General features: G+C 46.6%; 1 protein-coding gene across 8 annotated transcripts in view; it reads left to right on the top strand.

Annotated features, from left to right (window-relative positions):
* Positions 1–26,769, top strand: part of MYPN (myopalladin) — a 119,331-nt gene extending 92,562 nt beyond the window's left edge. For all 8 annotated transcript variants that reach the window (XM_051823235.3, XM_051823234.3, XM_070057739.2 and 5 more), the window contains 8 exons: positions 12,208–12,429; positions 13,614–13,763; positions 14,140–14,222; positions 17,167–17,293; positions 18,390–18,597; positions 19,285–19,450; positions 23,080–23,213; positions 24,814–26,769. In XM_051823235.3, the coding sequence (XP_051679195.2) occupies positions 12,208–12,429; positions 13,614–13,763; positions 14,140–14,222; positions 17,167–17,293; positions 18,390–18,597; positions 19,285–19,450; positions 23,080–23,213; positions 24,814–24,983 (1,260 nt within the window). In that variant the 3' untranslated portion in view covers positions 24,984–26,769. The remainder of the gene's footprint in view (positions 1–12,207; positions 12,430–13,613; positions 13,764–14,139; positions 14,223–17,166; positions 17,294–18,389; positions 18,598–19,284; positions 19,451–23,079; positions 23,214–24,813) is intronic.
* The last annotated feature ends 891 nt before the right edge of the window (positions 26,770–27,660 follow it).

Below are 27,660 nucleotides of genomic sequence, written 5' to 3' on the forward strand. Positions count from 1 at the left end.
GCAACATCCATGGTTCAACCTGTGCAACTCCTGGCTTTTTAGTGTTTGCCCTGAAGGGGAAAGAGGAAAGCCATTAGCAAGTAAAAAACAAAAGACAGACTGAGTATTTTCTTGAGGCATTCATTTTGCTTTTGAAAATCAAGACTTTTTTTTTTTTTACATTTTATTTGGGAAGCAGAGAGAGAAAAAGAGAGAGAGAGAGATCTTCTGTCTACTGATTCACTTCTCAAATGCCCACAATCACTAGCGATAGGCCAAACCAAAGCCTGGAGCCTGGAATGCAATCCAGGTCTCGCCTATGGGTGGCAGGGACCTGAGTACCTGAGCTTCACCCACTGCTATGCAGAGTGTGCATCAGCAGGAATCTGGATCAGGAGTAGAGCCATGACTCAAACACAGGCACTCTAATCTGGAACACAGATGTCCCGAACAGCCACATCCACCCCAAGTGATTATTAATTTGGGTATACAATTTAATAATCTAACTCGACTGACGTAACAAAATGGGAACTGATAAAGTTTGTTTTGAAATACAAAAAAATCCAGTGGAAACAATAAAAATATAGGGTTTCAGCTGTAAGTGACCCCTAGAAACAAAGCTCCAAACTCTTTGGCCTGCATGCTGCATGCTGCTTTTCTTAGTGTTTCTGTCTCTTAATCACAGGGGAGCCATGGATGTACAGCATTTTGCAGTTGTGTTACATACATTTACAACTTTTACTGAAATATTTTTCTTTTACCGAATTTTTTTTGGAAACATGCTGCTTAAAGCTTTTTAAAATTTGATTTCAAATTATTGAACAGCAGCAGAGTATTTAAATTTCTGAGTACACTTAATGTACTGTACTTCTCAGCACTTAGCATGACTGGATATACTGCTCATGTATTATTTCAGCAAATTCTGTGTATTCCTGGCAGGCAAATGCCAAGGCAGCTGTTCTTCTCATCCATCTTCCAGATAAGAAACTAAAATGAAGCACAGTTCTCAAACGATCAGTTGCAGAACTAGAACCAGAAACTAAGCTCCGGAACACACTCATATTTTCCCTGAAACTCTGCAACCTTTCTCAATTGGTAGTGGAGCTGAGACCCAAACCCAGCACTCTGATATGGAACGTGGGCATCCCAAGTGGTGCCTTAACCACTGCACTGAATGCCTGCCCTGCTTTGGCAACCTCTAAGTCCAGAAAGCCAGATTCTCTTGCCCTAAGAGAATTAGTTCTAAGCAAAGGAAGACTAGTAACCATCTTGGAACATTTGTGTGGTCTAGCATTGGCACCTAATGACTATGAAGAATTTCCCCCCTACAACTCAAATGTATAAATTGGGGTCAGCGTGGTGTCATAGTGGGTTAAGCTACTGCCTGTGACACCAGCATCCCATATAGGCACTGGTTTGAGTCCCGGCTGCTCCACTTCCAATTCAGCTGCCTGCTAATGCACCTGGGAAAACAGTGGAAGATGGCCCAAGTGTTTGGGCCCCTGTACCCATGTGGGAGACCTGGATGAAGCTCCTGGCTCCTGGCTTCAGCCTGGCCCAGCCCTGACCGTTGTAGCCATCTGGGGAGTGAACCAGTAGATGGAAGATCTCGATCTCTCTCTCTCTCTCTCCCCACCCCCATCACTCTTTCTTTTTTTTTTATTTTTTTATTTTTATTTTATTTTATTTTATTTTTTTATTTTTTTGACAGGCAGAGTGGACAGTGAGAGAGAGAGACAGAGAGAAAGGTCTTCCTTTGCCGTTGGTTCACCCTCCAATGGCCGCCGCAGCCGGCGCGCTGCGGCCGGCGCACCACGCTGATCCGATGGCAGGAGCCAGGAGCCAGGTGCTTTTCCTGGTCTCCCATGGGGTGCAGGGCCCAAGCACCTGGGCCATCCTCCACCGCACTCCCTGGCCACAGCAGAGGGCTGGCCTGGAAGAGGGGCAACCGGGACAGAATCCGGCGCCCCGACCGGGACTAGAACCCGGTGTGCCAGCGCCGCTAGGCGGAGGATTAGCCTAGTGAGCCGCGGCACCGGCCTCCCATCACTCTTTCAATTAAATAAATATATTTTTAAAATTTTAATTGGTTTTAATACATCTACCACTTTGTATTTCTGTTATATTTCAGTGTTTACCATTTAACTCATTTAATATAACATTTCCTTTTTTTTTTTTTTTTTTTTTTTTTTGACAGGCAGAGTTAGAGAGAGAGACAGAGAGAAAGGTCTTCCTTCTGTTGGTTCACCCCCCAAATGGCCACTACAGCTGGCGCACTGTGCCAATCCGAAGCCAGGAGCCAGGTGCTTCCTCCTGGTCTCCCTAGGGCCATCCTCCACTGCCTTCCCGGGCCACAGCAGAGAGCTGGACTGGAAGAGGAGCAACCGAGACTAGTACCCGGCAACCTGATCGGGACTAGAACCCAGGGTGCCGGCGCCGCAGACGAATTAGCCTAGTAAGCTGCAGCGCTGGCCGATATAACATTTCTTTTTAACAAGTAATAGTTATTGATTTTTTTTTTTTCTTTTTTGACAGGCAGAGTGGACAGTGAGAGAGAGAGACAGAGAGAAAGGTCTTCCTTTGCTGTTGGTTCACCCTCCAATGGCCGCCGCGGCCGGTGCACCGCACTGATCCAAAGGCAGGAGCCAGGTACTTCTCCTGGTCTCCCATGCGGGTGCAGGGCCCAAGCACTTGGGCCATTCTCCACTGCACTCCCTGGCCACAGCAGAGAGCTGACCTGGAAGAGGGGCAACCGGGACAGAATCCGGCGCCCCAATCGGGACTAGAACCTGGTGTGCCGGCGCTGCAAAGCGGAGGATTAGCCTAATGAGCCGCGGTGCCGGCCTAGTTATTGATTCTTAGAAGTTTGTGGAATACAAAGATGTCATCCTCTCAGACACTTATATTTACGAATATTTTTGTGGGGCTGACATTGTAGTGCAGCAGGTTGAGTTGCCACCTGTGACACTGGCAATCCATGTAGGCACTGGCTTTGAATCCTGAGTGCTCCGCTTCCAATCCAGCTCCCTGCCAATGTGCCTGGGAGGACAACAGAAGATGGCCCAAGTGCTTGAGTCCCTGCCAGCCATATGGGAGACCTGGATGAAGCTCCAGGCCGCTGACTGTGACCTGGCCCAGCCCAGCCATCGTGGACATTTGGGGAGTGAGCCAGCAGATGGAAGATCTCTCTCTCTCTGTGTCTCTCTCTGTAATTCTGCATTTTAAGAAAATAAATATTTTTTAAATGTTTGAACTGCCTACCCTGATAACAAAGTGTCTTTGAGTTGGACATAAGCCAAGGGGGTAGGTAACCCGATTTATAGATTTAGGCTGCATCATTTGTTTCTCTTAAAAAATTTCATTTATTTGAAAAACAGAGAGAGAGAGCATGTGCACTTCTGTCTGCTATTCACTCCCTCAAATGGCTGCAATGCAGGGATTGGGACAGGCTGAAATCAGAAGCCAGGAACTCCATCCAGGTTTCCCACACAGGTGGCAGGGGCCCAAGCACTTAGGCCATCATCTTCTGCTTCCCAGGTGCATTCCAGGGCACTGAATCAGAAGCAACTGCATTGTTTCTTACTTTGGTTACCGTTCATCGCCCGTGCCCTTGACTGGACATGGTTAAAACTAGTTTAGGGTAGTGTGGTAAATATGTGAGGTCAAAAACAATCAAACAAAAACAAGGTTCACAAAACATGATGGAGCCTTCATGACCGCTGGTTGTAACTCCCGCCTGGCTCCGCGTGACAGTCTGCATCTAGTAACTATTTGTTGACTGCCAGGTTGACCGTTCATTTCTAAGCTTTACCCCACCCTCTCTTTCCAACTTTCCTCCTCGACCTCATTCCTACAGAAAGCTTCCGGTTCCTTTGTTCTGCTCTCCTCATCTCTGCTTTGTTCTTAATGCTTCTTTAAAACTGTCTGCAGTTCACAGATAGTGCCCTGTATGACAGGAAAAAAAAATAAGTACCTGATTCTTGCTCTTCCTTTGTTCCTCTAATCTTCTATAAGCTGTTTAGTCATTGCTTGTATTTAAATCTGCTTTTTCCTCTCTTACCATTAACTCTTTATGACGACCTGCTTCTGTGAGTAAATAGCACAGTCCCACTGAGAAGGCAGCCGTGGAGAGCTCCCTGGGGACAGTGTGCAGGGCTGGCTTGTTTTCTGCTGCATCCCTGGTACACCTGGCACATCAGTACTCAGTGAATATCTATACTCACAGACACGGAACTGGCATTAGTTTTAGGTAGAATAATGAAACTTTTAACCAATTAGAAGAGTTTGGATTTGTTGCATAGTTTTGGAAAATTTCTCTCTTGACTATTCAGATTCTAATTATACTTAATTACGGATTCTTCCTGAAATGATAGCAATCCATGTGAATCAGCTGATTACAAAACAAAACCTTAAAAACACACTGAAATAAAACAACATTCTAACCTTCACTAAAATTCTATGTAGAAAGTAAATCTGTGTATCTTTTAGTAACTACTTATTATTAAGGATAAAATTTGGAGTTTATGCAACCATAAGGGAGAATCTGTCTTTACAGAATATTATATCCCCAGTGCCTGTCATAGTATTTTGCATGTAGTAAGTGCTTACTAAGAGCTTGGCAGCAGGGACAGAGAGTAGGCAACTGGTTATTTCTTTCTTTTTTTTTCCCTCTCTTTTTTTTTTTTTTTTTTTTTTTGACAGGCAGAGTGGACAGTGAGAGAGAGAGACAGAGAGAAAGGTCTTCCTTTTGTCGTTGGTTCACCCTCCAATGGCCGCCACGGCTGGCACACTGCGGCCGGCACACCGCGCTGATCCGATGGCAGGAGCCAGGTACTTCTCCTGGTCTCCCATGGGGTGCAGGACCCAAGCATTTGGGCCATCCTCCACTGCACTCCCTGGCCACAGCAGAGAGCTGGCCTGGAAGAGGGGCAACCGGGACAGAATCCGGCACCCTGACCGGGACTAGAACCCGGTGTGCCAGTGCCGCAAGCCGGAGTTGCGGCGTCGGCTCGCAACTGGTCATTTCTAAGGAAGGCAACGAGTCATTATTAGATAAGTAGGAAAAGGAGGCCGGCGCCGCGGCTCACTAGACTAATCCTCCGCCTTGCGGCGCCGGCACCCCGGGTTCTAGTCCCGGTCGGGGCGCCGGATTCTGTCCCGGTTGCCCCTCTTCCAGGCCAGCTCTCTGCTGTGGCCAGGGAGTGCAGTGGAGGATGGCCCAGGTGCTTGGGCCCTGCACCCCCATGGGAGACCAGGAAAAGCACCTGGCTCCTGGCTCCTGCCATCGGATCAGCGCGGTGCGCCGGCCGCAGCGCGCCGGCCGCGGCGGCCATTGAAGGGTGAACCAACGGCAAAGGAAGATCTTTCTCTCTGTCTCTCTCTCTCACTGTCCACTCTGCCTGTCAAAAAATAAAAATAAATAAAAATAAATTAAAAAATAAAAATAAAAAAGTAGGAAAAGGAACTATCCCCTCTGCATGTCAACCTCTTACCTGCTGAATCCCAACTCTGGCCATGCCTGGGACTAAAAGAACACCAACACCTGAGTGCTCCTTCAGTGCCCACCGCCCTCAGTATCGGCCAGGGACACTGCGAGCGGCTTTCTGAAGGTTTGATCCCATTCAAGTATTTGTCCCTGGCACCCAGACTCAGAACTCGGAGCAGAGGAAGGCAGTGATGGGCCCAGGCCGTGAGTGCCAAACGCTGCCCACACCTTGGCAGTGCTGTCACATTGGGATGTGTCCTTATGCTGCAGTTCTCACACTTTCTGCAAGTGGGTCCCAGAAATTAGACATTTCAAGTTGTCAAAATATCAGCCTTAAGAGGATTATCTTCAAAGGGGAAAAAAGGGGGCTTTATTTGCAAGTAGTATATTCTGAGGGTTTTTTTAGCTCTTCATTTTCTTTCCCGGTGGAACTGAAATTCTGCGCAGTTCTCAAGTCTGGAAAGGATCAGTCATTTATCATTGATCCGATTTCCATTCAGGCCAGAAATACACCAAAAAAAAAAAACAAAAAACAAAAAAACCCTATCCTTCGGGGGCATACACCACCCACAGGCGGCCAGCGAGGAGACTCCCACTTCTATTCACAAAGGGGATGAAGGAAGGGGAAATGGAGAACGCAACATAAACCCACTGCTGGAAGTCTGAAATATACATCTGCCAACTGTGGGTGGGTAGTGAAACGTTCATGCAGAACAGTGCAGAAAGTACTTTGCATTTAACTGAAACATACTGCTGTGTTTGCAAATTTCCTTATGAGATCTGAGTCATCACATACAATGGTGACTTTATTTATGTTTACCAGGGGTGTCGCTCCCCGTCTTCGTGGAGGAGCGACACTAAACCCTGCCTAGGCTTCATATCCGAGTCACGGCACCATTATGTCGCTCCCCTGTCACTCCCCCTCTTCGTGGAGGAACGACACAGGACCCTGCGCTGTTCTTTTGTCTGCTTGGCCCTCTCCGGGTTTGCTGCTGGTTCTTCCCGGGTTGGCTACTGTCCCTTCCACCTCCGTGGAAGGGCGGTTCCCCCTGCCACATTCCCCACTTCCGCAGGGGAGCGGCACACCGCCGGCCGGCTCTCTCGGGGGCTGCACAGGTGTTCCTTCAGATAGATGTTCCCCTTAGATGTTCCTGGTGCATGTTGTCTCTCTCCTCCTTTATAGTCCTCTTCCACCAATCCCAACTCGGCTGCCCACACGCTGAGTACGCTGCTCTCCTCCAATCAGGAGCAGGATCAGCTCCTGGAGGTCATCACTTAAGTTGGCAAGAGGCAGCTGCGTGGAAGCTGTTTCCTCCTCTCCCAGCGCCATATTGTGGGAGAGCAGATGCATAGAATAAGTCTTAATTCCAGTAACTTAGTCTAGTCCGAGTTGCTCCCCACACAGGGGTACCTATCCTTGGGATGAACCAACCCTTGGTTGCAAAGCACTACAAAGAAACCTCAACTCCTGCTTTGGGGATGGTGTGCATCGTGTACATCTCAGATGTAAAGATACAGAGCTTTAGGAACTAACCATGTTCCCTTGCCATACACTTGCATAGTTTCCTTATTCCTAAGGTTTGGCTTCCCAAATATTTAATGAATCTTTCATAGAAACTCCTTGACCTACATATTCTTATTTTATTACTCATCTGAAGTTTATACATTATATAACTGGTAAATTAAACAAGTATGTCTCAAAATGCTATTTTATCTTTGTCTCTCATTACCCCCTTTAAAGTCAGCCATGGGGCTAATTCTTCTCTTGCTTTTGGCAATCTTAAAACCTTTTAGGCTATTTTTAATTCCTAGGAAGTTCTGTGATGACTTTGTTGTAAATGAAATCTTGAGCCTTAACTTCTTGTCCTTATTGTAACCAACAGTCCAATGTTTATTCAGATATAAGACCTCACACTCAAATACCCCATCCCTGTCCCATACCTCACTGCCTGCTGCAAATAGCAAACCTAAAGCTGTGAAAGGGAGTGTGAGTAACCTCTCTTTTTTTAAGATTTATTTATTTATTTGAAAGGCAGAATTACAGAGAGAGAGGGAGAGACACAGAGAGAGGTCTTCTATCCACTAGCTCACTCCTCAAATAGCCACAAGGGCCAGGGCTGGGCCAGGCTGAAGCCAGGAACCAGGAACTCCATCCAGGTCTCCCATGTGGGTGGTAGGGTTCCAAACACTTGGGCCATCTTCTGCTGCTTTCTCAGGTGCATTAGCAGGGAGCTGGATCAAATAGTGGAGCAGCCAGGACTAAAATCAGCACTCACAAGGGATGGCAGCATTGCAAATGGTGGCTTAATCCACTGTGCCACATTGCTGGCCCCATAGCTTCCCTCTTTTTGTCCCCTTTACCCCCATCTTACTAACATCTGGACCTGATTCCTTCCTTTCTCAACCTTGGAAGGACCTAAGCGGACCCTACTCTGTCTTTGTATCAGCTGTGGCCCCTGTGTGTGTGACAAGAACCATGGCCCTTCCTGTGCCCTGATGCATGCTGGGTGTGCAGGACACTCAATGCAGCTGTCAGGCTGCCCATCAGCAAAAGTGCACACTCCCCAGGCAGGAGCCAGACCCTGACCCACCATGTCCTTCCTGCAGGATGCCCAGCACGCTCTGCCAGCCGGTGCATTTACTCCCCCTTGCTGGATGTGAGGTAAATTGCACACACCCTAGGCTGGGGAGGCAGGAAACTCACAGACATTAATAGCTCCCTCCAAAGTCCTCTCACTGGACTTTCTCCCTCCTGACTCTTGGACATGTGACAGAGGTAAAAGTTTAAATCATCTAACCTGTCTTTTGACATTTCTAGAGAACAAAGTATTGCAAAATCACTTGTTTTCTGATACCTAACCCATCTTGGTGTCTCAGTAGAACTTTCTCATTGAGATCTAGTTATGGAGAGGCAGGCTTTTGGTGCAACTTGGGACACTCCAGCCCATATTGGGGTGCCTTAGTTCAAGTTCCAGCTCCACTTTCAAATGTGCACTCTAGGAAGCAGCCACTGGTGGCTCAAGCACTTGAGACCCTAATTGAGTTCCTGGCTCCTGGCTTCAACCTGGCCCAGCCACAGCTGTTATGGGCATTTGGGAATTGAGACAGTGGTGGGAGACATCTCTCTCTGCCCTTCAAATAAATTTTAAAAATAAGTACATAAATAATATGTAAAGATAGCTGGTTACAATCATATTCCTACTACCTGGCTTTCAATAGTATATTTTAAATAATTCCTTGAGTGTTCTGTTTTCATTACCACCAGTTTGAATTATTGATTAAGAAAATAAATATATAATAAGAGGTGTATATTTTTATAGTAAAATGTGCATATTTTCATAACATTGCTTCTGTAGTTCTTTTGGCTAATTCAAGCATATATAAATTCTGTAATACCTTAAAATCAAGTTCTTAAATTGGCTGTTTGAAATAGATAGACACGGGCCGGCGCCGCGGCTCACTAGGCTAATCCTCCGCCTGCGGCGCCGGCACACCAGGTTCTAGTCCCGGTCGGGGCGCCGGATTCTGTCCCGGTTGCCCCTCTTCCAGGCCAGCTCTCTGCTGTGGCCAGGGAGTGCAGTGGAGGATGGCCCAAGTGCTTGGGCCCTGCACCCCATGGGAGACCAGGAGAAGTACCTGGCTCCTGCCATCGGATCAGCGTGGTGCGCCGGCTGCGGCGGCCATTGGAGGGTGAACCAACGGCAAAGGAAGACCTTTCTCTCTGTCTCTCTCTCTCACTGTCCACTCTGCCTGTCAAAAAAAAAATTAAAAAAAAAAAGAAATAGACACAATGTGATATTTACATCCTCAGGCAGGAACTTAAAGTATCTAGACACAGATATCATCTATTGTGTTCCTGCAATATAGGCATAATCATAACTTACCACCATGTACAATATTTCTTTGGAAAACAATTACGATTTCAATACGGAATTTAAGAATCCCCCATAATAGCTGTGACAGTGTAATTAGCTAAGAACTTATTGTCCCTCACTAATCAGCTGGCAGAGCTGCAGAGAAGGTTCTGCAGCTTGGAACAAGGACTCTGCTAGAACAGAAGCTAGAGGTAGAACAAAATGAAATGGAAATTTGAGAACTTAAATGAAACAAGAAGAGAAGCTGTAGAAGGCCAAGACCTCTTCTTGTCCATTGAAAACCTCTCGAGGGGCAGGCGTCTGCTGCAGTTAGGACCCTGCTTGGGATGCCCGCATTCCATATCTGAAGGCCTGGCTTTGAGTTCCTGCTCTACTTCAGATTCAGCCTCCTGCTAATGTGCACCCTGGGAGACAGCCAGTGATGACGCAAGTAATTGGGTTCCTGCCACCATATGGAAGACCTGGATTGAGTTTCTGGCTCCCAACTTCAGTCTCAACTCAGCCTAGCTGTTTCAGGCATTTGAGGAATGAACTAGTAGATGGGACTATTCTTTTTCTTAAATACCTCAATTAAAATTTTTTGTCAGTTCCAAGAAATTGAAATATTTGGTTGGGGGCTGGTGTTGTGGTACACCCAGTTAAGCTGCCACTGTCATGTCAGCATCCCCTATCAGAGTGCCAGTTTGAATCTCAGCTGCTACTCTTCCAGATTCAGTTCCCTGCTAATGCACCTGGGTGGGTAGTGGGAGATGGTCCAGGTACGTGGGTCCCTGTAACTCATGTGGGAGACTTGGATGGAGTTCCTGGCTCCTGGCTTCAGCGTAGCCCAGCCCTGGCTGTTGTGGCCATGTAGGGAGTGAACCAGTGGATGGAAGCTCTCTCTCTCCCTGTCCCCATCCCAATCTGTTGTTCTGCCTTTCAAATAAATAAATCTTAAAAGAAAAGGGACATTTGGTTTCTGTTTCCTAAATTCCAGTTATATCCAAATTCGAGTGATTATGTATATTACAATAACTAAAGGACATTTGTAAAGTAACTTAATAGCTTGAGAACACACAAGTCCTGAACTCAATGATTCTGCCAAAGACTTGAGCCAAGTGCCTATTAGCCATGTGCTTCTAAATTCTGTATTAGTAGCATCCCAATACCCTTTCCATGGAATCCAACTAGATTATAAAATTATAGTTAATCAGAGTCACTGCAAGCACATGGCTCTAGATTCCTCAAAGATGCAGTAATGCTGAAACAAGTGATTACCTCTCTGTTATTCACGTAGTTACTCATTACTGAACATCTGCCATGGGGTAGGCACTATTCTAGGTGCTTTTTGATAACAGTGGCAAGCAAGACGATTAAGATCCCTGCTCTTGGGGAGCTCACATTCTAACATTTAGAGAGTCAATCACAAAATTACCAAACAAGAAAAGTACTGAATAGAAATAACTAGTGCTATGTAGCGTGAGAATGGGGAGTTAACTTTAGACAAAGTGACTTACAGAGGCTGCTTTGGGGAGGTGACATTTAATCTTCATAGATAGAGTATGGCAGGGAGAGGGAGTGAAAGGAATCCAGGGAAGATGTAGGATTTAACTCAGTGAACTCAGAGTGTGCCAGCTTGGAAGCTCTGTCACATCTTTACCCTGAGATAAGATAGAAAGTGACAGTAACCATTAAGAATTTTTATAGCAACTTGATAGGGGAAATTTTATGCCTTAAATATAACAATTTACATGCTTTTTTATTTAATTTTTGCCATTCATTTTTATTTTATTTTATAAAAATATAGGTTGGAAAATTTTTAAACCTGGTTGTCACCATAGGCAGCGTGAGAATACTGGATTACTCACTTAACCAAGTGGATGAGTAGTGGTGCCCTATTCTGAGTTGAGGAAGAGCAGGCTAGGAGCATCTCTGGGAGACTGAAATCTACAGTGGGTTATTTGGGTCATGCTAAGATTGAGATGTCTGTTGGGTCTCATAACATAGAGTGGATAACTGGTTAATGACTCTGGAATTCTAGAGACAAGGCTTAGAGATAGGGATTTGGGAGTCATTAGCAAAGAAAGTGTCTGAAGTTGGGAGACTGTATGAGATCACCTAGAGCAGAGAAGTAGAAACCAACAAAGGAGACTGATAAGATGCAGCCAGAGAAAGAGGAACAGCCAACAGAAGAAATGTTTCCTAAAGGGAAAAGTAGCTATCTGTGTGCAATGCTGCAGAGAGGTCAAGTAAGGTAAGGACAGATAAGTAATGACTGGACGTGGCAAGGAGACACTGACAGTAGCAGTCTCTGTGGGGCAGTAAGAACGCAGCCTAATTTAGTAGGTTAGCCTGAGAAAAAGTGACATGGAAATGATAATGTAACAATAGGGAATTATTTCAAATTGTTTGGTTGTGAGGGGGGCAAAGAGAGATGCAGTGAGGGCAGATGTGGGGTGAATTAAGAATTATTTAAGATGGGTTTTCCTCAAATGTACAGACAGGAATGTCCAGCAGAGAGAGGAAGTTCAGGATACATTTGCCAAAATAACTCTATAGGTAGTTCTACTGTTTGAAATGAATACTAATAGTAGTTATGGGAATTGTATTTCATCTTCATTCCATTCCCTATAGAATTCTACTGGTACTCCATGTTCAAGGGGAGGAATCAAGATTCACTAAAGCAGTTTGATATTATAGTAAAGATACTGACAATCCTGTTAATGCTCCATGATGAGGAACTGGAAATGGAACATGTCTGGTTTATGGGAATTCCATGGTATAAAACTAACATCAGAATCTTAAAAAGCCATATCCTCAATTACACCAATGGACACATTCTCTTTCATCCTAGAAACTGAAATTGAAACATGTTTCTCATTTTTACAGGAGTACAAAATTTCAAGCTTTGAGCAGAGGCTGATGAATGAAATAGAGTTTCGTTTGGAACGCACTCCTGTTGATGAATCAGATGATGAAATCCAGCATGATGAGATCCCCACGGGCAAGTGTATTGCTCCCATCTTTGACAAAAGACTCAAACACTTCCGGGTCACAGAAGGTTCTCCAGTCACGTTCACCTGCAAAATTGTTGGGATACCTGTTCCAAAGGTAGGGGAAGATGGCCTGCCAATTGGTCAATCAATGGTATAGAATTATAGACACTGCCTTCTAGAAAGTCTTAGACGCTAGTGAAATAACCAGACAAGAAATGAAAACCAATACAAGGAACCAATACTAGTACTAAAAAGAGACCACCAGGAATTGAATCATTAACTTTAGAATCTAATTTTAATATAATCATTAAAATCATTACACCAAACATAAATCAAGCTATGTCTAGGTTAGAATTCTAATGGAGGTTTAAAATAAATTTCTCAGCCATGATACTGTATTTTGGGCTATTTATTCTCTTAGCCATCAGACTCACCAAATTCATATTTTTCTTTCTATTTAACATCTATTGAATATCCACAGGGTGCCTGTTGTTTTACAAAGTGAGCTATATTTGTATCATTACTATTAGGTTGGTAAATGCCAAAAATGTCATATCGTTATCACGGGCTGCTGAAAAATCTTATGAGTCACCAGATTTTTTGGCAGTCAACTGAGAGAAGGATTTACACCTGGTGAGACTGTGGTAGGGAATCTCTCCACTCTGCTTTCACAAACATCAGTGTGGTGTTATCCTGTACGGTTAGGTAACCAGGAAAAGTACAGGAGGGCAGCTGCAACCGGTCCTTTATCTCCTCTGTCTTTGAGAGATCTCCTTGACACATGCAGAACATGACATGAAAAAATGTATGTGCCCTTATTTAAATGTGACTAGATGAGAAATTTAGCAAGTTAATCCTAGCTTCATCCCATTAACCTACCGAGCAAGGTGAACTCTTCTAGGCTGAGATCTGCAACTTCAGGAGACTTGAGCTTGTAAATGGGGGGGGGGGGGGGGGATCCAGGCTCCCAGTTAGAATTATTTTGCTTCTGAAGATACATAGGTCCTTAGAGTATCTTTTTAACTAATTCTGAAGTTGAATTAAAAATAGTCAAAAGCTTTGCCCTAATTTAAATTTAATTGAAATTTTTTGCTTAAATACCGTATAGGTACAAGTGAAGGGGCATATTATACCGCTATTTTCAATGTGAAGCTTTTTTCCAAGTGCTTTAGAAGGGTTGGATCACCTGTTAGAGAGAGGTAGCAATTAGCCCTTGCCTTACTGCACTCCCTCATTTCCTGGCCTCTGAACCTGTATGGAACAGTGTATTTCCCCTTGATCTCATCTCTTCCATTCCAGGTTTACTGGTTCAAAGATGGGAAGCAGATTTCTAAGAGAAACGAGCACTGCAAAATGAGGCGAGAAGGAGATGGGACGTGTTCTCTGCACATCGAATCCACCACCAACGACGACGATGGCAACTACACCATCATGGCCGCCAACCCCCAGGTACACACAGGGTCGTGCGCTGGGCCGCACTCCGACGCAGGCGCAGTTGATCTCATCGTGAATGAGGCCTTGAGAAATGCGAGTGACTAGGGATGGCTGAGGACATGAACGAGGAGCACCGTGCTCTGTTCACTTCTCAGGTCGCAAAATAAAAGTCATCACGGTGGTCCTAAAAATCTCCCCCCACCCAGAATATTAGCAGTGAGCTCACTGAAAATACTAAAAAGCTGGATGTTTTCATTCCTGTCTTCACCAAAGAAAAACTCATAATAGCCAAAAAGTTTCACAATGTTCCGGTCCAGAAAATTTTATATATGGTAAAAAAAAAAATGTGGCTTTCTCCTTATTTTAAACTTGTTCATTTTCTTTTTCTCAGGGGAGAATCAGCTGCTCCGGCCACCTGATGGTACAGGGTTTGCCCCTTCGCAGCCGACTAACTCCAGTTGGTCAGTCTCACAGGTAAAGACAGGAACAAGCTCCTTCTCTGGGCCCCTCCCAAGCGCGTGCCCACCACAGGAAGCACCCAAGTATATTTGGCTCCCCACATCCATGGGTTCCACATCCTGGGATTCAACCAACTGCAGAGCAAAAAGAGTAAAACAAAAATCCTTCCCATAAAATTCCAAAAAAGCAAAAGTTACACGCAACACTGAAGGCACATGTTGAAGTGATATAGGAATGGTGTAATGGAGAGATGATTGAAACATACAAGGGATGTGTGTAGGTTACACGTAGATCCACACTGTTTTATGTAAAAGTGTTGAACATCCAGGGGTTTGGGTATCCACAGGTAGGGAGGGATGGTCCTGGAAGCAATGCCCCCAGATACCAAGGGATGATTGTATATTGTTACAATTCTGCTATGAGGAATATTCAATAAGTTCATGGACAACACATATTATGAAAACACTATGGATGGATTTCAAAAGTTTTGTGCCAAAATAAACAAGTTTAAGATTTATTTTTGCCGGCGCCGTGGCTCACTAGGCTAATTCTCTCCCTTGTGGTGCCGGCACACCGGGTTCTAGTCCCGGTCGGGGCGCCAGATTCTGTCCCGGTTGCCCCTCTTCCAGGCCAGCTCTCTGCTGTGGCCAGGGAGTGCAGTGGAGGATGGCCCAAGTCCTTGGGCCCTGCACCCCATGGGAGACCAGGAGAAGCACCTGGCTCCTGCCTTCGGATCAGCGCGGTGCGCCAGCCGCAGCGTGCCAGCCACGGCAGCCATTGGAGGGTGAACCAACAGCAAAGGAAGACCTTTCTCTCTCTCTCTCTCTCTCTCACTGTCCACCCTGCCTGTCAAAAACAAAAAAAAAGATTTATTTTTATGTATTTGAAAGGCAGAATTACAGAGAGAAAGAGACAGAGTGAGTGAGTGAGAGAGAGAGAGAGAGAGAGAGAACTTTCATCTGCTGTTTCACTTCCCAAATGACCACAATGGCCAGTGCTGGGCCAGTCTGAGGCCAGGATCCAGGAGCGTGGGCCACCCTTTGCTGCTTTCCCAGGCATATTAGCAGGGAGCTGGATCCAAGCAGAGCAGCCAGGACTCAAACCAGCACCAATATGGGATGCCAGCATGGCAGGCAGCGGCTTTACTCACTATCCCACAACACCAGCCCCTAAAGTTAACTTTAAAAAAAATTAAAGATGTATCTATTTATTTGAAAGGCAGAGTAACAGAGAGGCAGAGCCAGAGAGAGAGGTCTTTCATCCACTGGTTCGCTCCCCATATGGCTGCAATGGTCACAACTGGGCTGATCTGATCCAAAGTCAGAGGCCTGGAGCTTCCATCTAGGACTTGAACCAGTGTCCATATGGGATGCCAGCACTGCAGGTGGTGGCTTCACCCGCTACACAACAGCGCCAGCCCCTAAAGTTAACTTTTAATTCCATTTTCCATGAACTTTTTCAAGTGCCCTTGTACTTTGTGAGTTATTGCCATTAACCTCTACTGTACTTGGTTTATAAATTAAACTTTATCATAGACAGCTAGGTATTGGAAAAAACATAGCATAAATAGGGTTTTGTACTGATTCAAGTTTCAGGTATCCACTGGGCATCTTGGAATGTATCCTACTTATCACTCTATGTATTAGATCCAAAAATTGTTACTTAAAGGTAGTCCTGCGGTATCAGCATCACCTGGGAGTTTGCTTGAAATGCAGAATCCCAGGCCCCAAGCCAGATCTGCTGGACCAGAATCTGGATTCTATTGAAATTCCCAGGTGACTCATAAATGCATTGGAGTCTGACAAGCTCTGGACTCTGGCATACTTTAACTGATAATTGTCAGTAGTACCTGTGCACATAATAGAAAACTCGACTTCTTTGAATTAAATTACCATCTTTTCTTCTAAAAACAGAAGTCTTTAATGATTATATATGTATATAAATTGCATATTTTTGTTGTATCTAAGTTAACAGTTGATTTTCTTCCTCTCTGATCTCACTGACCACTAAGAAGAAAGACCCGGCTTTCCCCCTGAGTCTTAGGGTGCCGTAAAGTCTTAGCGAGGCATTCCATGGCTGCTGACACAGATGAATTAAATGTGACTTACCAAAGGAACAAAAATAGTGACCCATGTTTCAGATGCAGTATTTCTTCACCGTCGCAACTATACCTTCCTCTCCTCCTCCTCCTGCCCCCTTCCTCTTTCTCCTCCTCCTCCTCTTCCTTCTTTTTTCAAGAACTGCTGGTACTGTTAGTTAGTCTTACCCAGTTTATGATTATATTTAATGGTCTGCCATAATTTAAAGCCAGGTTAAATGTTATTACTCGGGGTCAGTGCTGTGGCGTAGCAGGTAAAGCTGCCACCTGCATCCCATATGGGCGTCGGTTCTGGTCCCAGATGCTCCACTTCCCATCCAGCTCTCTGCTACGGCCTGGGAAAGCAGTAGAAGATGGCCCACATCCTTGGGCCCCTGCACCCACATGGGAGACCCGGAAGAAGCTCCTGACTTTGGATCAGCGCAGCTCTGACCATTGTGGCCAACTGGGGAGTAAACCAGCAGTTAGAAGACCTCTCTCTCTCTCTCTCTCTCTCTCTCTCTCCCTCTCTAACTCTACCTCTTAAATAAATACATCTTCTAAAAAAAAGAAAAGAAAAGAAGGAGCTGAGCCACTTAAACCCAGACTGACTTCAGAGAGAAGGAAGCTAAAGCCTGTTTATTTGATTACAGATCTCACCAGACAATCCTGCCGTGTAGGAGACATTTACCACTTTGTGTTTAACATCAGTATTACACATTATTTATTATTTATGATTATTCTTTGTTTATGGTCTAGCAACCCCTTTCCCCATCCAAAACCACCTGTCCTGCAGGCTCTGTAGCCATGCCTAAATGCCTATTGTGGTGAATTGGTAAATGGGCCTCCACGTTTAATGTTGGCAAATGTCTGCTGTTGCAGGGGCAGGTCCCGAGTGCAAGACAGAGACAAAGAGCCTCTCCAGGAACGCTTTTTCCGACCACACTTCCTGCAGGCCCCCGGAGACATGGTAGCTCATGAAGGGCGCCTCTGTCGGCTGGACTGTAAGGTAGATGCCGGCACGCATGCCTGGCTCCAGACCTGGTCTTAATTCCTGTTTGGCGGTTTGCATTTACTTTTGTTTGTTTGTTTTGCAGTTGGTTGGTTGGTTTTCAGGGAAAAGGGACCCGGACAGAGAAGGGAGAGAGATCACTTGTTTTCACACAGCTCTTTTGAGCATGTAACTACCAGAAATGGTTATTTCAAAGAAAGCTTTTACATCTTTATATCCTGATAAATATTACATCAACCAAAGAAGTAATAGAATTCTGATATTTTCCAAACAGTGCCCCATTGCCTTTCTAACTCTGAAGCCTCAAGTGTGACCTTCACATCCTTGAAGGCCATGGTTGTAAGGGTGGCAGTCGTGGCAGCTGACGAGTGCACAAGGCGTTTTCTCACATCGAGCTGCCTCTACCACCTGTACAATCCTCATTCCAGTTTTCCACCCAGATACTAGGCTTCTGTTGAGCCTTGTGGCTCTCTCTCAGTAGAGAACCTCATCACCCCTTCTGCCCTGGACAAAGATGCAGAACGCTATGGAAGATGTAGATGCTAACCACTGAAGGCTTGAAGCAAAGCATTCACGACTTGTGGTTCCTGCTCTCTCACTGGCTGCCTAATTAGTCTTTGGGTTGACTGTTACTTCCACCTCACTAAACCCAATGCCTGGGCCCATCCCCGGGGATTCTGGTTTTATGCAAGAGGTGGGCATTGGGATTTTTAAACATGATTATAACATGCACCGTGGTTGGAGAACGCTGGCATAATGTTTGGCCTTCTTTCACCTAATTCTTACTAATTATGTATGGAAGCAACATAGCCCTGAAACTGATGCTGCAGGCCTATTTCATCTGTTTACTTTTTAAATTCTTATTTATTCTAATTAAAGTAACATACATTAATCCCAACCTGAATTGGAATCAAAATAGCATGCCTTTTAAATGAACACAGTCATTCACTTAGGCTCCTCTTGCTTAACTGGAAAGGGCTCCCATCACCCCATGTTTTCTCTCACCGCATATTTGGTGCCAAGCCCGGATGAGGAATTCAGCCACCAAATAAATCAATCTGTCATTTGCCTCAGCTGTCCCGTTGTTTATTAGGTGAGTGGCTTACCGCCCCCGGAGCTGACGTGGCTGCTGAATGGCCAACCTGTGCTGCCAGACACCTCCCACAAGATGCTGGTCAGGGAGACCGGAGTCCACTCTCTGCTCATCGACCCACTCACGCAACGTGACGCCGGCACCTACACGTGTGTGGCCACCAACAAAACCGGGCAAAACTCCTTTAGTTTGGAGCTCACTGTAGTAGGTAAGGTGCGCTGCTGGGACCCCTACATGGAACTGCCTCCCAAGTTACCGCCCAGATACGCAGGAATTCCCAAGTGCTTTGCCCCGCGGTGTCTGCTCTGTTTCCCCTTCAACGCGGTCAAGGCCATTTTTCCGACATTACCTTCAAAGTGAAGCAGTCTTGAGATCAATCGTCTAGAAATGGAATGTGGCACCTGGTCCACGTGTCACATGATAAATGGTGGCCATAATGGCAAGATTATGATTTTTGTGGTTTTTTTTTAAATATATAGGATCCTGTAGATGTGAGATTTTTCAAAATAAGAAGTTGGGGCAAATTAAAGTATCTTCTATGAAGTGAACTCCTCCCCCAATATAAAAGGATCTATTTAGACACAGAGGATACCGCCGCTCCACGTTCACTGTTGTGCATAAAACAAACTCCACCCTTCCTAACACAGCCCACGTGTGTGCCTCGGGTCCTCGAGCGTCGTCGCTCGTGGGAGGCACAGAGACAGCCGTGCGCGCCTTTGTTAACCACTTACGGAGCCTTTTCCCAGGCAGTGACCCTCACCAAGAGGCACAAGTGCCCTGAGGCGGAGAGGGGTGGGCATGTGCCCACTCTGCAGCCTTCCAGAGCTGCGGCGAGTGTGGGGCCCGAGGCTGCGGGCACTTAGGGCTCAACAAGAGCGGCCTTCTCCTCCTGCAGCCAAAGAGGTGAAGAAAGCGCCGGTGATCCTGGAGAAGCTGCAGAACTGCGGCGTTCCCGAAGGCCACCCCGTGAGACTGGAGTGCCGCGTGATCGGCATGCCGCCGCCCGTGTTCTACTGGAAGAAAGACAACGAGACCATCCCTTTCACCAGGGAGAGGATCAGGTACGCACCCACCGAGCCCAGGGGCCGTCCACACTCGGGGTTTGCTGGGCCACCAGCTAAGTCTGTGGCCTTTTGAGTGTGGCTGCGTTCCTTGAGCATAGGGGCTTTGAGTCTCAACGCGTGTTATTGTGCATACCAAGAATTGACTCCTTTTTGTTACAGAGTGGTAGTGCATGGCAGGGCTGACTTGTGGCTTTAAAACTTATTTTTGTTACTGCGATTTTTAAAAACACTTTTTGGGGCTGGCGTTGTGGCTGCCATATGAGTGCCTGTTGGTGTTCTGACTGTTCCAGTTCTGACCTAGCTCCCCGCTAATGGCCTGGGAACACAACAGAAGATGGCCTAAGGGCTAGGGCCCCTGCACCCACATGAGAGACTCAAATGAAACTGCTGGCTCCTGGCTTTGGCTTGGCTCAGCCCTGGCTGTTGCAACCATCTGGAGAGTGAACCGGCAGATGGTAGATTCTCTCTCTCTCTCTCTCTCTCTCTCTCTCTCCTTCTCTCTCTGTAATTCTACCTTTCAAATGAATAGATAAATCTTTTTTTAAAAAAGAGAAAAACAATTTTTAAATATTTTGTTTACTTATTTGAGAGGTAGAGTTACAGAGAGAGGGAAAGACAGAGAGAAAGGTCTTCCATCCACTGGTTCACTCCCCCAGTGGCCACAATGGCCACAGCTAGGCTGGTCTGAAGCCAGGAGCCAGGAGCTTCTTCCAGGTCTCCCATGTGGGTGCAGGGGCCCAGGGACTTGGCCATCTTCTACTGCTTTCCCAGGCCATAGCAGAGAGCTGAATCAGAAGAGGAGCAGCCAGGACTCGAACTAGCACCTATATGGGATGCCGGCACCACAGCAGAGGCTTAGCCCACTACACCACAGTACTGGCCCCCAAGAAAAAAATTTTTTTATTTGAGAGACAGAGTGCTCCCATCCACTGGTCCATGCCCCAGATGTCTGCAACCATGGAACTGTGCCAGCCTGAACCAGGTCTCCCATATGATTAGCAGAAACTCAGTCCGTTTTAAGCTAGCACCACTGCATCCTGGGAGCTGCATTAGAAGAAGCAGGAGTCAGGAGCTGAACCAGTATCAACTCAGGCATTCACAAAAGGGACACGGGCTCCTTAACCACCAGGCCAAATGTCTGCTCCTAAAAGTTTGAGTTTTTACTTATTTATTTGTTTGAAAAGGGGGGGGGGGGGCAGGGAGAGAGAGGGGGGGAGGGGAGAGGGAGGGGGAGAGGGAGGGGGAGAGGGGAGAGGGAGGGGGAGAGGGGAGAGGGAGGGGGAGAGGGAGGGGGAGAGGGGAGAGGGAGGGGGAGAGGGGAGAGGGAGGGGGAGAGGGAGGGAGTCTCCCATTTGCTAAATTACTCCCCAAATGCCCTCAGCAACCAAGGCTAAGCCAGGCTGAAGCCAGTAGCCAGGAACTCAGTGTGGGTCTTGCATGTGGGTGGAGAACACAAGACTTGAGCTGTCACTTGCTGCCCCCTGGGGGGCACTTTAACAGAAAGCAGGAATCTGAAGCAGCTGGGAACTGAACCCAGGCACTCAGATATGGGTTGCAGGTGCCCCAAGCAGTATCAAAACTGCCAGTACAAATGCCAGCCTCTAAGACTTTAAGTTAAAAGATTCACAGGGAATTTCTGAATGATCTTGCATGTGTTTTATCATGTTTCCTCAGTCATTTTAGCACCAGAGTAGCTCTTTGAAGTAGAAAGCTAAAATAAAACAAAACATTAAGGTAGCTGTACTCCTTTTCCATCACTAAATCTTTATATATATTTTTTAAGTTCAAGGATCCAGTTTCTTAAAGTGGGGGCCTCACTCCATTTTCCATCAACCTTATTTCCTTGTCATTTTGGTTTTATACCACAAGGGGGCAAGCAAGCAAAGGCAATTTCTGTACCAAACTTCCTTCTGGGCGTGAGGGCATGGTAAATGGTATTTGTGCCAGAGGATGACGTAGCTGCTAACTTTTACAGGATGTCAGCATCAAAGATTTTCCTCTGGTACAACTTAAGTGAGCTAACCTTTCAGTCTAAACTAACATAACATCAATCAGATGAACTGGATAGGTAAATGTATTCTGCTAGGTAAACTGATCCTGTGTCCTTCCTAAACCGAGGGTCTCCAGTTTTAAATACGGGGTGTTTTGAGTGGAATTGCAACATCTGGGCAGCATGTTTCCCATCCGGGCTGACTGCTCAGCCTTTGGACCTTGGGCCCCATTCAGCTTAGTCCCCACTGCCAGGGGGGCTGGGCCCCTTCGAGAGAAGGCATTTTTGTATATTCATCTTGGTGCTCCCTTGGCACCTTGGCATTGTGTCCAACACAGTATTCAATATTTACTAAAGAAATAGATCGATGAATTAATTCACCAGAATTAGCCCATGTGAAAGGATGGTAAGACAGAGGGATGTTTCATTGCATTTATTATTATACTTGTTCTTACTTTATTTACTCTTGTTGATGTATTCTCATTACTTTATAAACTCTTGGCCATATAGAAATAATTTTCAATTAAAGGGAATCATTTATTAAGCCTCTGAGCTCAGGCAGTTACTGCTGTTACCTCTGCCCTACCAATGAGCAGAGGCAGCAACAGAAGGGAGTTTGGGGTTTTGAACGGGAAAGGAGGAGTGTGGATAAGGGGTCGGGAGGATGTGGTCCCATGGTTCTTAATCCCTCAGATGCATAGATGCATTTTAGAATCACCTGTTTCTTTTTTTTTTTTTTTTTTTTTTTTGGACAGGCAGAGTGGATAGTGAGAGAGAGACAGAGAGAAAGGTCTTCCTTTTTGCCATTGGTGCACCCTCCAATGGCCGCCACAGCTGGCGCGCTGTGGCCGGCACACCGCGCTGATCCGAAGGCAGGAGCCAGGTGCTTCTCCTGGTCTCCCATGGGGTGCAGGGCCCAAGGACTTGAACCATCCTCCACTGCACTCCCTGGCCACAGCAGAGAGTTGGCCTGGAAGAGGGGCAACCGGGACAGAATCCGGCGCCCCAACCGGGACTAGAACCTGGTGTGCCGGCGCCGCTAGGTGGAGGATTAGCCTATTGAGCCGTGGCGCCAGCCCACCTGGAGTTTCTAAAATTCCAAGTACTTGGGTCCCAGCCCGAGACTGGGATGTGATTATCTGGGATATGGCCTGGATTTCAGTGGGCAGCCAAGGTTGAGGACCACAATCCAGAGAAAACAGCAGGAAAGAGCAGACTGACTTCCTCCTTCACTGCATTAAGTTCAGCACCACTCACGCTCTCCTGGCTGCACAAGGAAGGCGGTCAGTCCCTGCTGTCAGTCCATCAGTCCCTGAGCTCTGGTTCTGCTTGCTTTCCCAGAGCTTCCTAACAAGTTCTTGTTGAAGTCTCCAACCTCGTGTGGGAAAGGGGAGGCCCGGGGTGGAGCTGGAGCAGAGGCGATCTGTCGGCCTCCTCCAAGCATTACTGGGTTCACTGCTGCTGTTCCGTGCTCCCTCCCCAACTTCAGCTTTACCTCGATGTTTGTCTGAGCTAAGTTCCCCTTCCTTCCCTGTAGGGAGGAAGAGCTCTAAGAGGTTCCCTGATAACCCCTGAACGTGACAAGGATGCTTCTGCTCCAGCTAAGGTGTGCATGTCTCCTTTCCTTTCTCCCCAGTATGCACCAGGACACAACAGGGTACGTCTGCCTCCTCATTCAGCCAGCCAAAAAGTCAGATGCGGGGTGGTACACACTGTCAGCCAAGAACGAAGCCGGCATCGTGTCGTGCACCGCAAGGCTGGACATCTACGGTAAGTGTCCTGCCCGCGGCTGGGCATCTGTGCACGGCAGGCAGCTTCCAAGTGTGCTCTTCTTAAAAGGATGGCGATAGTCAGTGTCTGTAAATGAACCGGGTAGATGGTGCTTTAGCGCCCAGGAGATGGATTTGTAAAGTCATCTCATCTACGTCACCTCAGGACCTACGTACACATTTACGTTTTACTATAAGCTTAACTTTCTTCCAAAAGAAGGTTTTGACTACTAGGAATTGCAGCTTGGCTGGAGCTTACGTGGGCTTGGATGTCTGATCACCCAGCATCTTCATGCTGTCTCCTTGCTGCCCTGGGCCAACCCACTGGCTCTCCCCATGGCTGGGAGCTCCCAGCAAAATTTTCCCAACACCATTCATTTGTTTATTCATTCAGCAAATGTGTTTCCTTCTGCTCCACCAATCAGATTTCCCTAATAACACAGAGCTGGTCTGATGATAATAATATCAAACAAAGTGTGTACAGTAACTTGCAGTTAACTAGGTGATACTCTTGGGTCCTCCCAGAACCATGAGATTATTGTAAGTGTTGTTACCCTCAAATAAACACTAAAGAACCCAAAACTCAGAGAGGTAAGTAACTACAGAAAGGAAGGAAATTGAGGCCTTTGTCTCATTCCACTGAGCCATGCCTCTAATTTTCAAAAAGATCTGACAAATTAATCTTTATTAACATATTTATGTGCTGATTCCTCTCCTCTACACATTTTGCATTAATTGGCATTTTTGGAAACTTATTTCTTAATCCAGAAGAGTACTTCCTTTGTCCTTCCTTCCTTCTTAAAAAATTAGAATAAGTGTTATATTCATAAGTGGCCTAACATGATGAACCAGAATAGCAACTAAGGTTCTGTCTCACACACGAGGCTCCTGCTGTTTGGAGCTGGACACCAGGAATTCACTTCGCTAGTCCCACAGAGGGGCCATTGCCTGCCCTTTCCCTAGGTGTGATTTTTGGAGGAAATACACAGCTTTCTGATTATTCCCCCTTCTTCCTGGACTTGAAATGCAGCTGAGAGGGAGGCTGGAAGCATCCAAGGGAGAGGAAGCAGTGCTGTGTATCTTCGCCCAGGCTAAGTCCTTAACCGCTTCCCACAATTCACCCTGTCAGGAGGCAGGAGGTCTCCTACCGAGCAACTCAGTACCAACAGGTCCTGGAGTGGAGACTTCCCTCTCCAGTGGCTGAGTTCCCAAGTCAGTTTGTCCTGGCTCATCTGCCCCGGCTCCTGTCCTGATTCCGCAGCACCAACAGCAGGAGGCGCTGTTTCCTCAGCTGGGACTAGGGCCGGGGTTGGGAGAGGATGGAAGACAGGCAAGAGTAAGTTTCCTGTCCACCACCACACTTCCTGCCTGCCTGAGCAATGGGCACACTAGGCTCAGCTCTCTCCTCCAGAGGAGGGCTTCCAGTAGTAGGAATTACAAGAAGCCAAATCACAAGGGCATTTGATGGTGTCTGAATCAGACAGTGGCCAGGACCATAGCAGAGTCTGGCAAAATTTGGATTGAGGACAGTATGCACGTCTGATGCACCTGCTAGCCTGTGTTCCCTTTGATCATAACACGTTTTTGGGTCCATTTTCCAGCTCAGTGGCACCAGCAGATCCCCCCGCCCATGTCCATCCGGCCCAGTGGCAGTCGCTATGGCTCTCTCACCAGTAAAGGACTTGACATTTTTTCTGCCTTTTCCTCCCTGGAAAGCACAATGGTATACTCGTGCTCCTCGCGGAGTGTAGTGGAGAGTGATGAACTCTAAGAACGTGTGGGTGCCTGCTGCGGAAGGGGGCGAGCAGTGCGGGGAGGAGGACAAGCCTGCGGCCGTTTCCAACTCGCCTGGGTTTGAGGGAGTCCCCACCCTGCTGGACCTGTGGCAAGGAGCGCACTGAACGAGCCAGCTGGGGAGAGACCCAGGGCTCCGAGAAGACAACACAGACCAACCAAAGATGCCGCACAGCTGCCATCCACTGCTCCGGGGAGAGCTAGCAGAGCCCCTGCCTCTTGTGGTGGGGGGGGATGCTTCAGCCCTACCGGGAGCAATTAGGGGCCACATGCCTGGGCTGAGAGGAGTTAGACAGTAGTGACCTTGGGCTTTACCTACCAAACGAAAGAAGGGGGAGAGAGGCCACCCCACCACCCTTCCTGCATTATATCCCCAGTAGGAGGTTTGGCAAATTTATTCAGTCAGCCTCCACTTAGCATTCACAGCACACAGATGTGGAGAAGCACTTTTTAATTTGCACGTGCTGAGTGTAACTGAGCCACATGGTAGGGTGCCAAAATGTGCCTGAGATGCCCCCAATTCACTGAAACACTCACTATTGCACACTGCACTTAGCCGGTGGACGCCCGCCCTGGGCCCGTGTGCACCATTTTCTTTTGCCTGGTGACTGGTTTTTCTTCTTTCTGCTTTTGCGTATCCCAAATGCTAGAGCTAAAGGTTCGTTAAAAAACCAACTGGGAGGAAATCTCCTAGGAGTCACTTTAAAAACTACTGCCTTCAATTGCCACTTGGAAAATGTGCAAGATTCATCATCCTTTATTCATAAGATACCAACCCCAGACTCTTCCCTCCCCGCAAAGAGTGTGGAAGCATAAGAGGCAGTGAGGAAGCAAGAGCACAAAGAGAGGAAGTTTGGAGGGGGGGGGGGTATGGAGAGGAGGGAAGCTCTCGCCACAGCAGAGCAGCAGGTGCAGCGAGAGAGGTCTTTAATAGCTGTGGACCGCTCTGAGATCACCCATCAGATTGCACTGCCTGCATAGAAACTATGAGAAAGTGAGTGGAAGGGGACTTTGCATCTTTATGCTAAAGCACCTACTCAAAACCTGCCTCTCAACCTAAGGAATTTTTAGATCGAAGTTCAATGCTAGATTCTTAGTACCTGGAGGAGTACCTAGTACAAAATAGGCATTTGAGAAATGTTTGCCAGGTGAGTGAATCTTATGTTAGGTAGAGGAATCTGCAGCTCACACCCCGGTCCAAGGACTGCCCTGGGGACGGGCAGCACAGCAAGTCTGCTCCAGGCTCAGCAGGGAAGTGAACAGGAGGGGTCTTTTGTCAACTCCCTGTGCTCCACCTTCTGGTGTTTTCTGTGCCAGGCACCCTCAGCTGGCACCTTATTCAAGTGATTTAGATAGAAATAGTCATTGCTTAGAAGGGCTTGAAACTTTCTTCGCTTCAAGGCAAGGATTTCCAGTACAAAAATAAATTCATTCACTCAAACAATCCTTTGTGTGTCTGCTCTGTGTAAGATGCTCTGCTACCTACTGTGGGCAGCACAAGGATATGAGTGAGACACAGTCCCCACCCAGAGAGGGCGCGCAGCCCAGTGGGTGAGGTGTACCCAAGGCACGTAGAATGCTGCTTCGGGAGGCAAAAACCCATTCTTTGGCAAAGAGATGTTTCTCGGGCTGTTCATGTTATTTTTTTTCCTAACTTGCAGAATCTTTTTAACCTGTTTTCAATCTTTGTTTCTTAATTAAACAAAATGCCATAGGTTATATATCATTAAGAAATAAAGTTTTCAGTCCATTAGTCAACAAAATTATTAGAACTTGTTTCCTTTCTCATGGGTCCAGTAACAGCAGTGAAATGAAGGCATCTGTAAGTGGGATAGAATGCATTACATATGAAAGGTAGCCTGTAAAATGGGTTTTGTTCTGTGTTAATTTCTATTGTGAAATGTCTTATAACCGAGCACCTTCTAACACCAGAATTGCTTCTGGATTGCACAGATCACCTTCCGAGCACACTTACTTATGTCAGTCATACACAGTTGTCCCACAAAAACATATTCTTTATCTCCATATGTCTCAAGTTTCTGAATTTTTTTATCTGTTGTCTAATTTTAGTGTTTAAGAGAATTAGAATAAAATACTATTCCTAGCCACTAGGTGGCGCCATCTCACCCAAAATACAACAAATCTAAAGCTAAATGTGAACCAGGTTTCTGAACCTCGCACTACTGACATTTTGGGCTGGATAATTCTTTGTTGTTTGCAGGGGCGGGGGAGAGCTGTCCTGGATATTGCAGGATATCCGACAGCATCCCTGGCCTACCTACTAGTTGCCAGTAGCAGCCCTTCCCTAGACTGTGGCTACCCAAAGTGGCCCCAGACGCTCCTACCTTCCTTCGGAAGCAGAATTCTTTTTTGTTGAGGACTCCTGTACTAAAAAAATCAGCACCCTGCTTTAAGGATCCTATCAGGAATCAATTACAGCGGGGGATATTTGAAAAAGAAATGTTCGAATCCAGAATTTGTTCAGGATACGTCCAAAATCAGATTCATTACCTCCGCTCCATACGCTGTTCTCAGCCTGGGGGAATGATTCCACATTCCTCATCATCCAAATAAGAAGCTTCCTCTACCCAGTCCGTAAGTCCTGTGCATTCTCAGTATGGCCCACGGCTCTAATACAGGCCTTCCTTTCCATT

The sequence above is a fragment of the Oryctolagus cuniculus genome, chromosome 15 (assembly GCF_051225735.1).
Source record: "Oryctolagus cuniculus isolate XC-2025 breed Fujian yellow rabbit chromosome 15, ASM5122573v1, whole genome shotgun sequence".
Lineage (NCBI taxonomy): Eukaryota > Metazoa > Chordata > Mammalia > Lagomorpha > Leporidae > Oryctolagus > Oryctolagus cuniculus.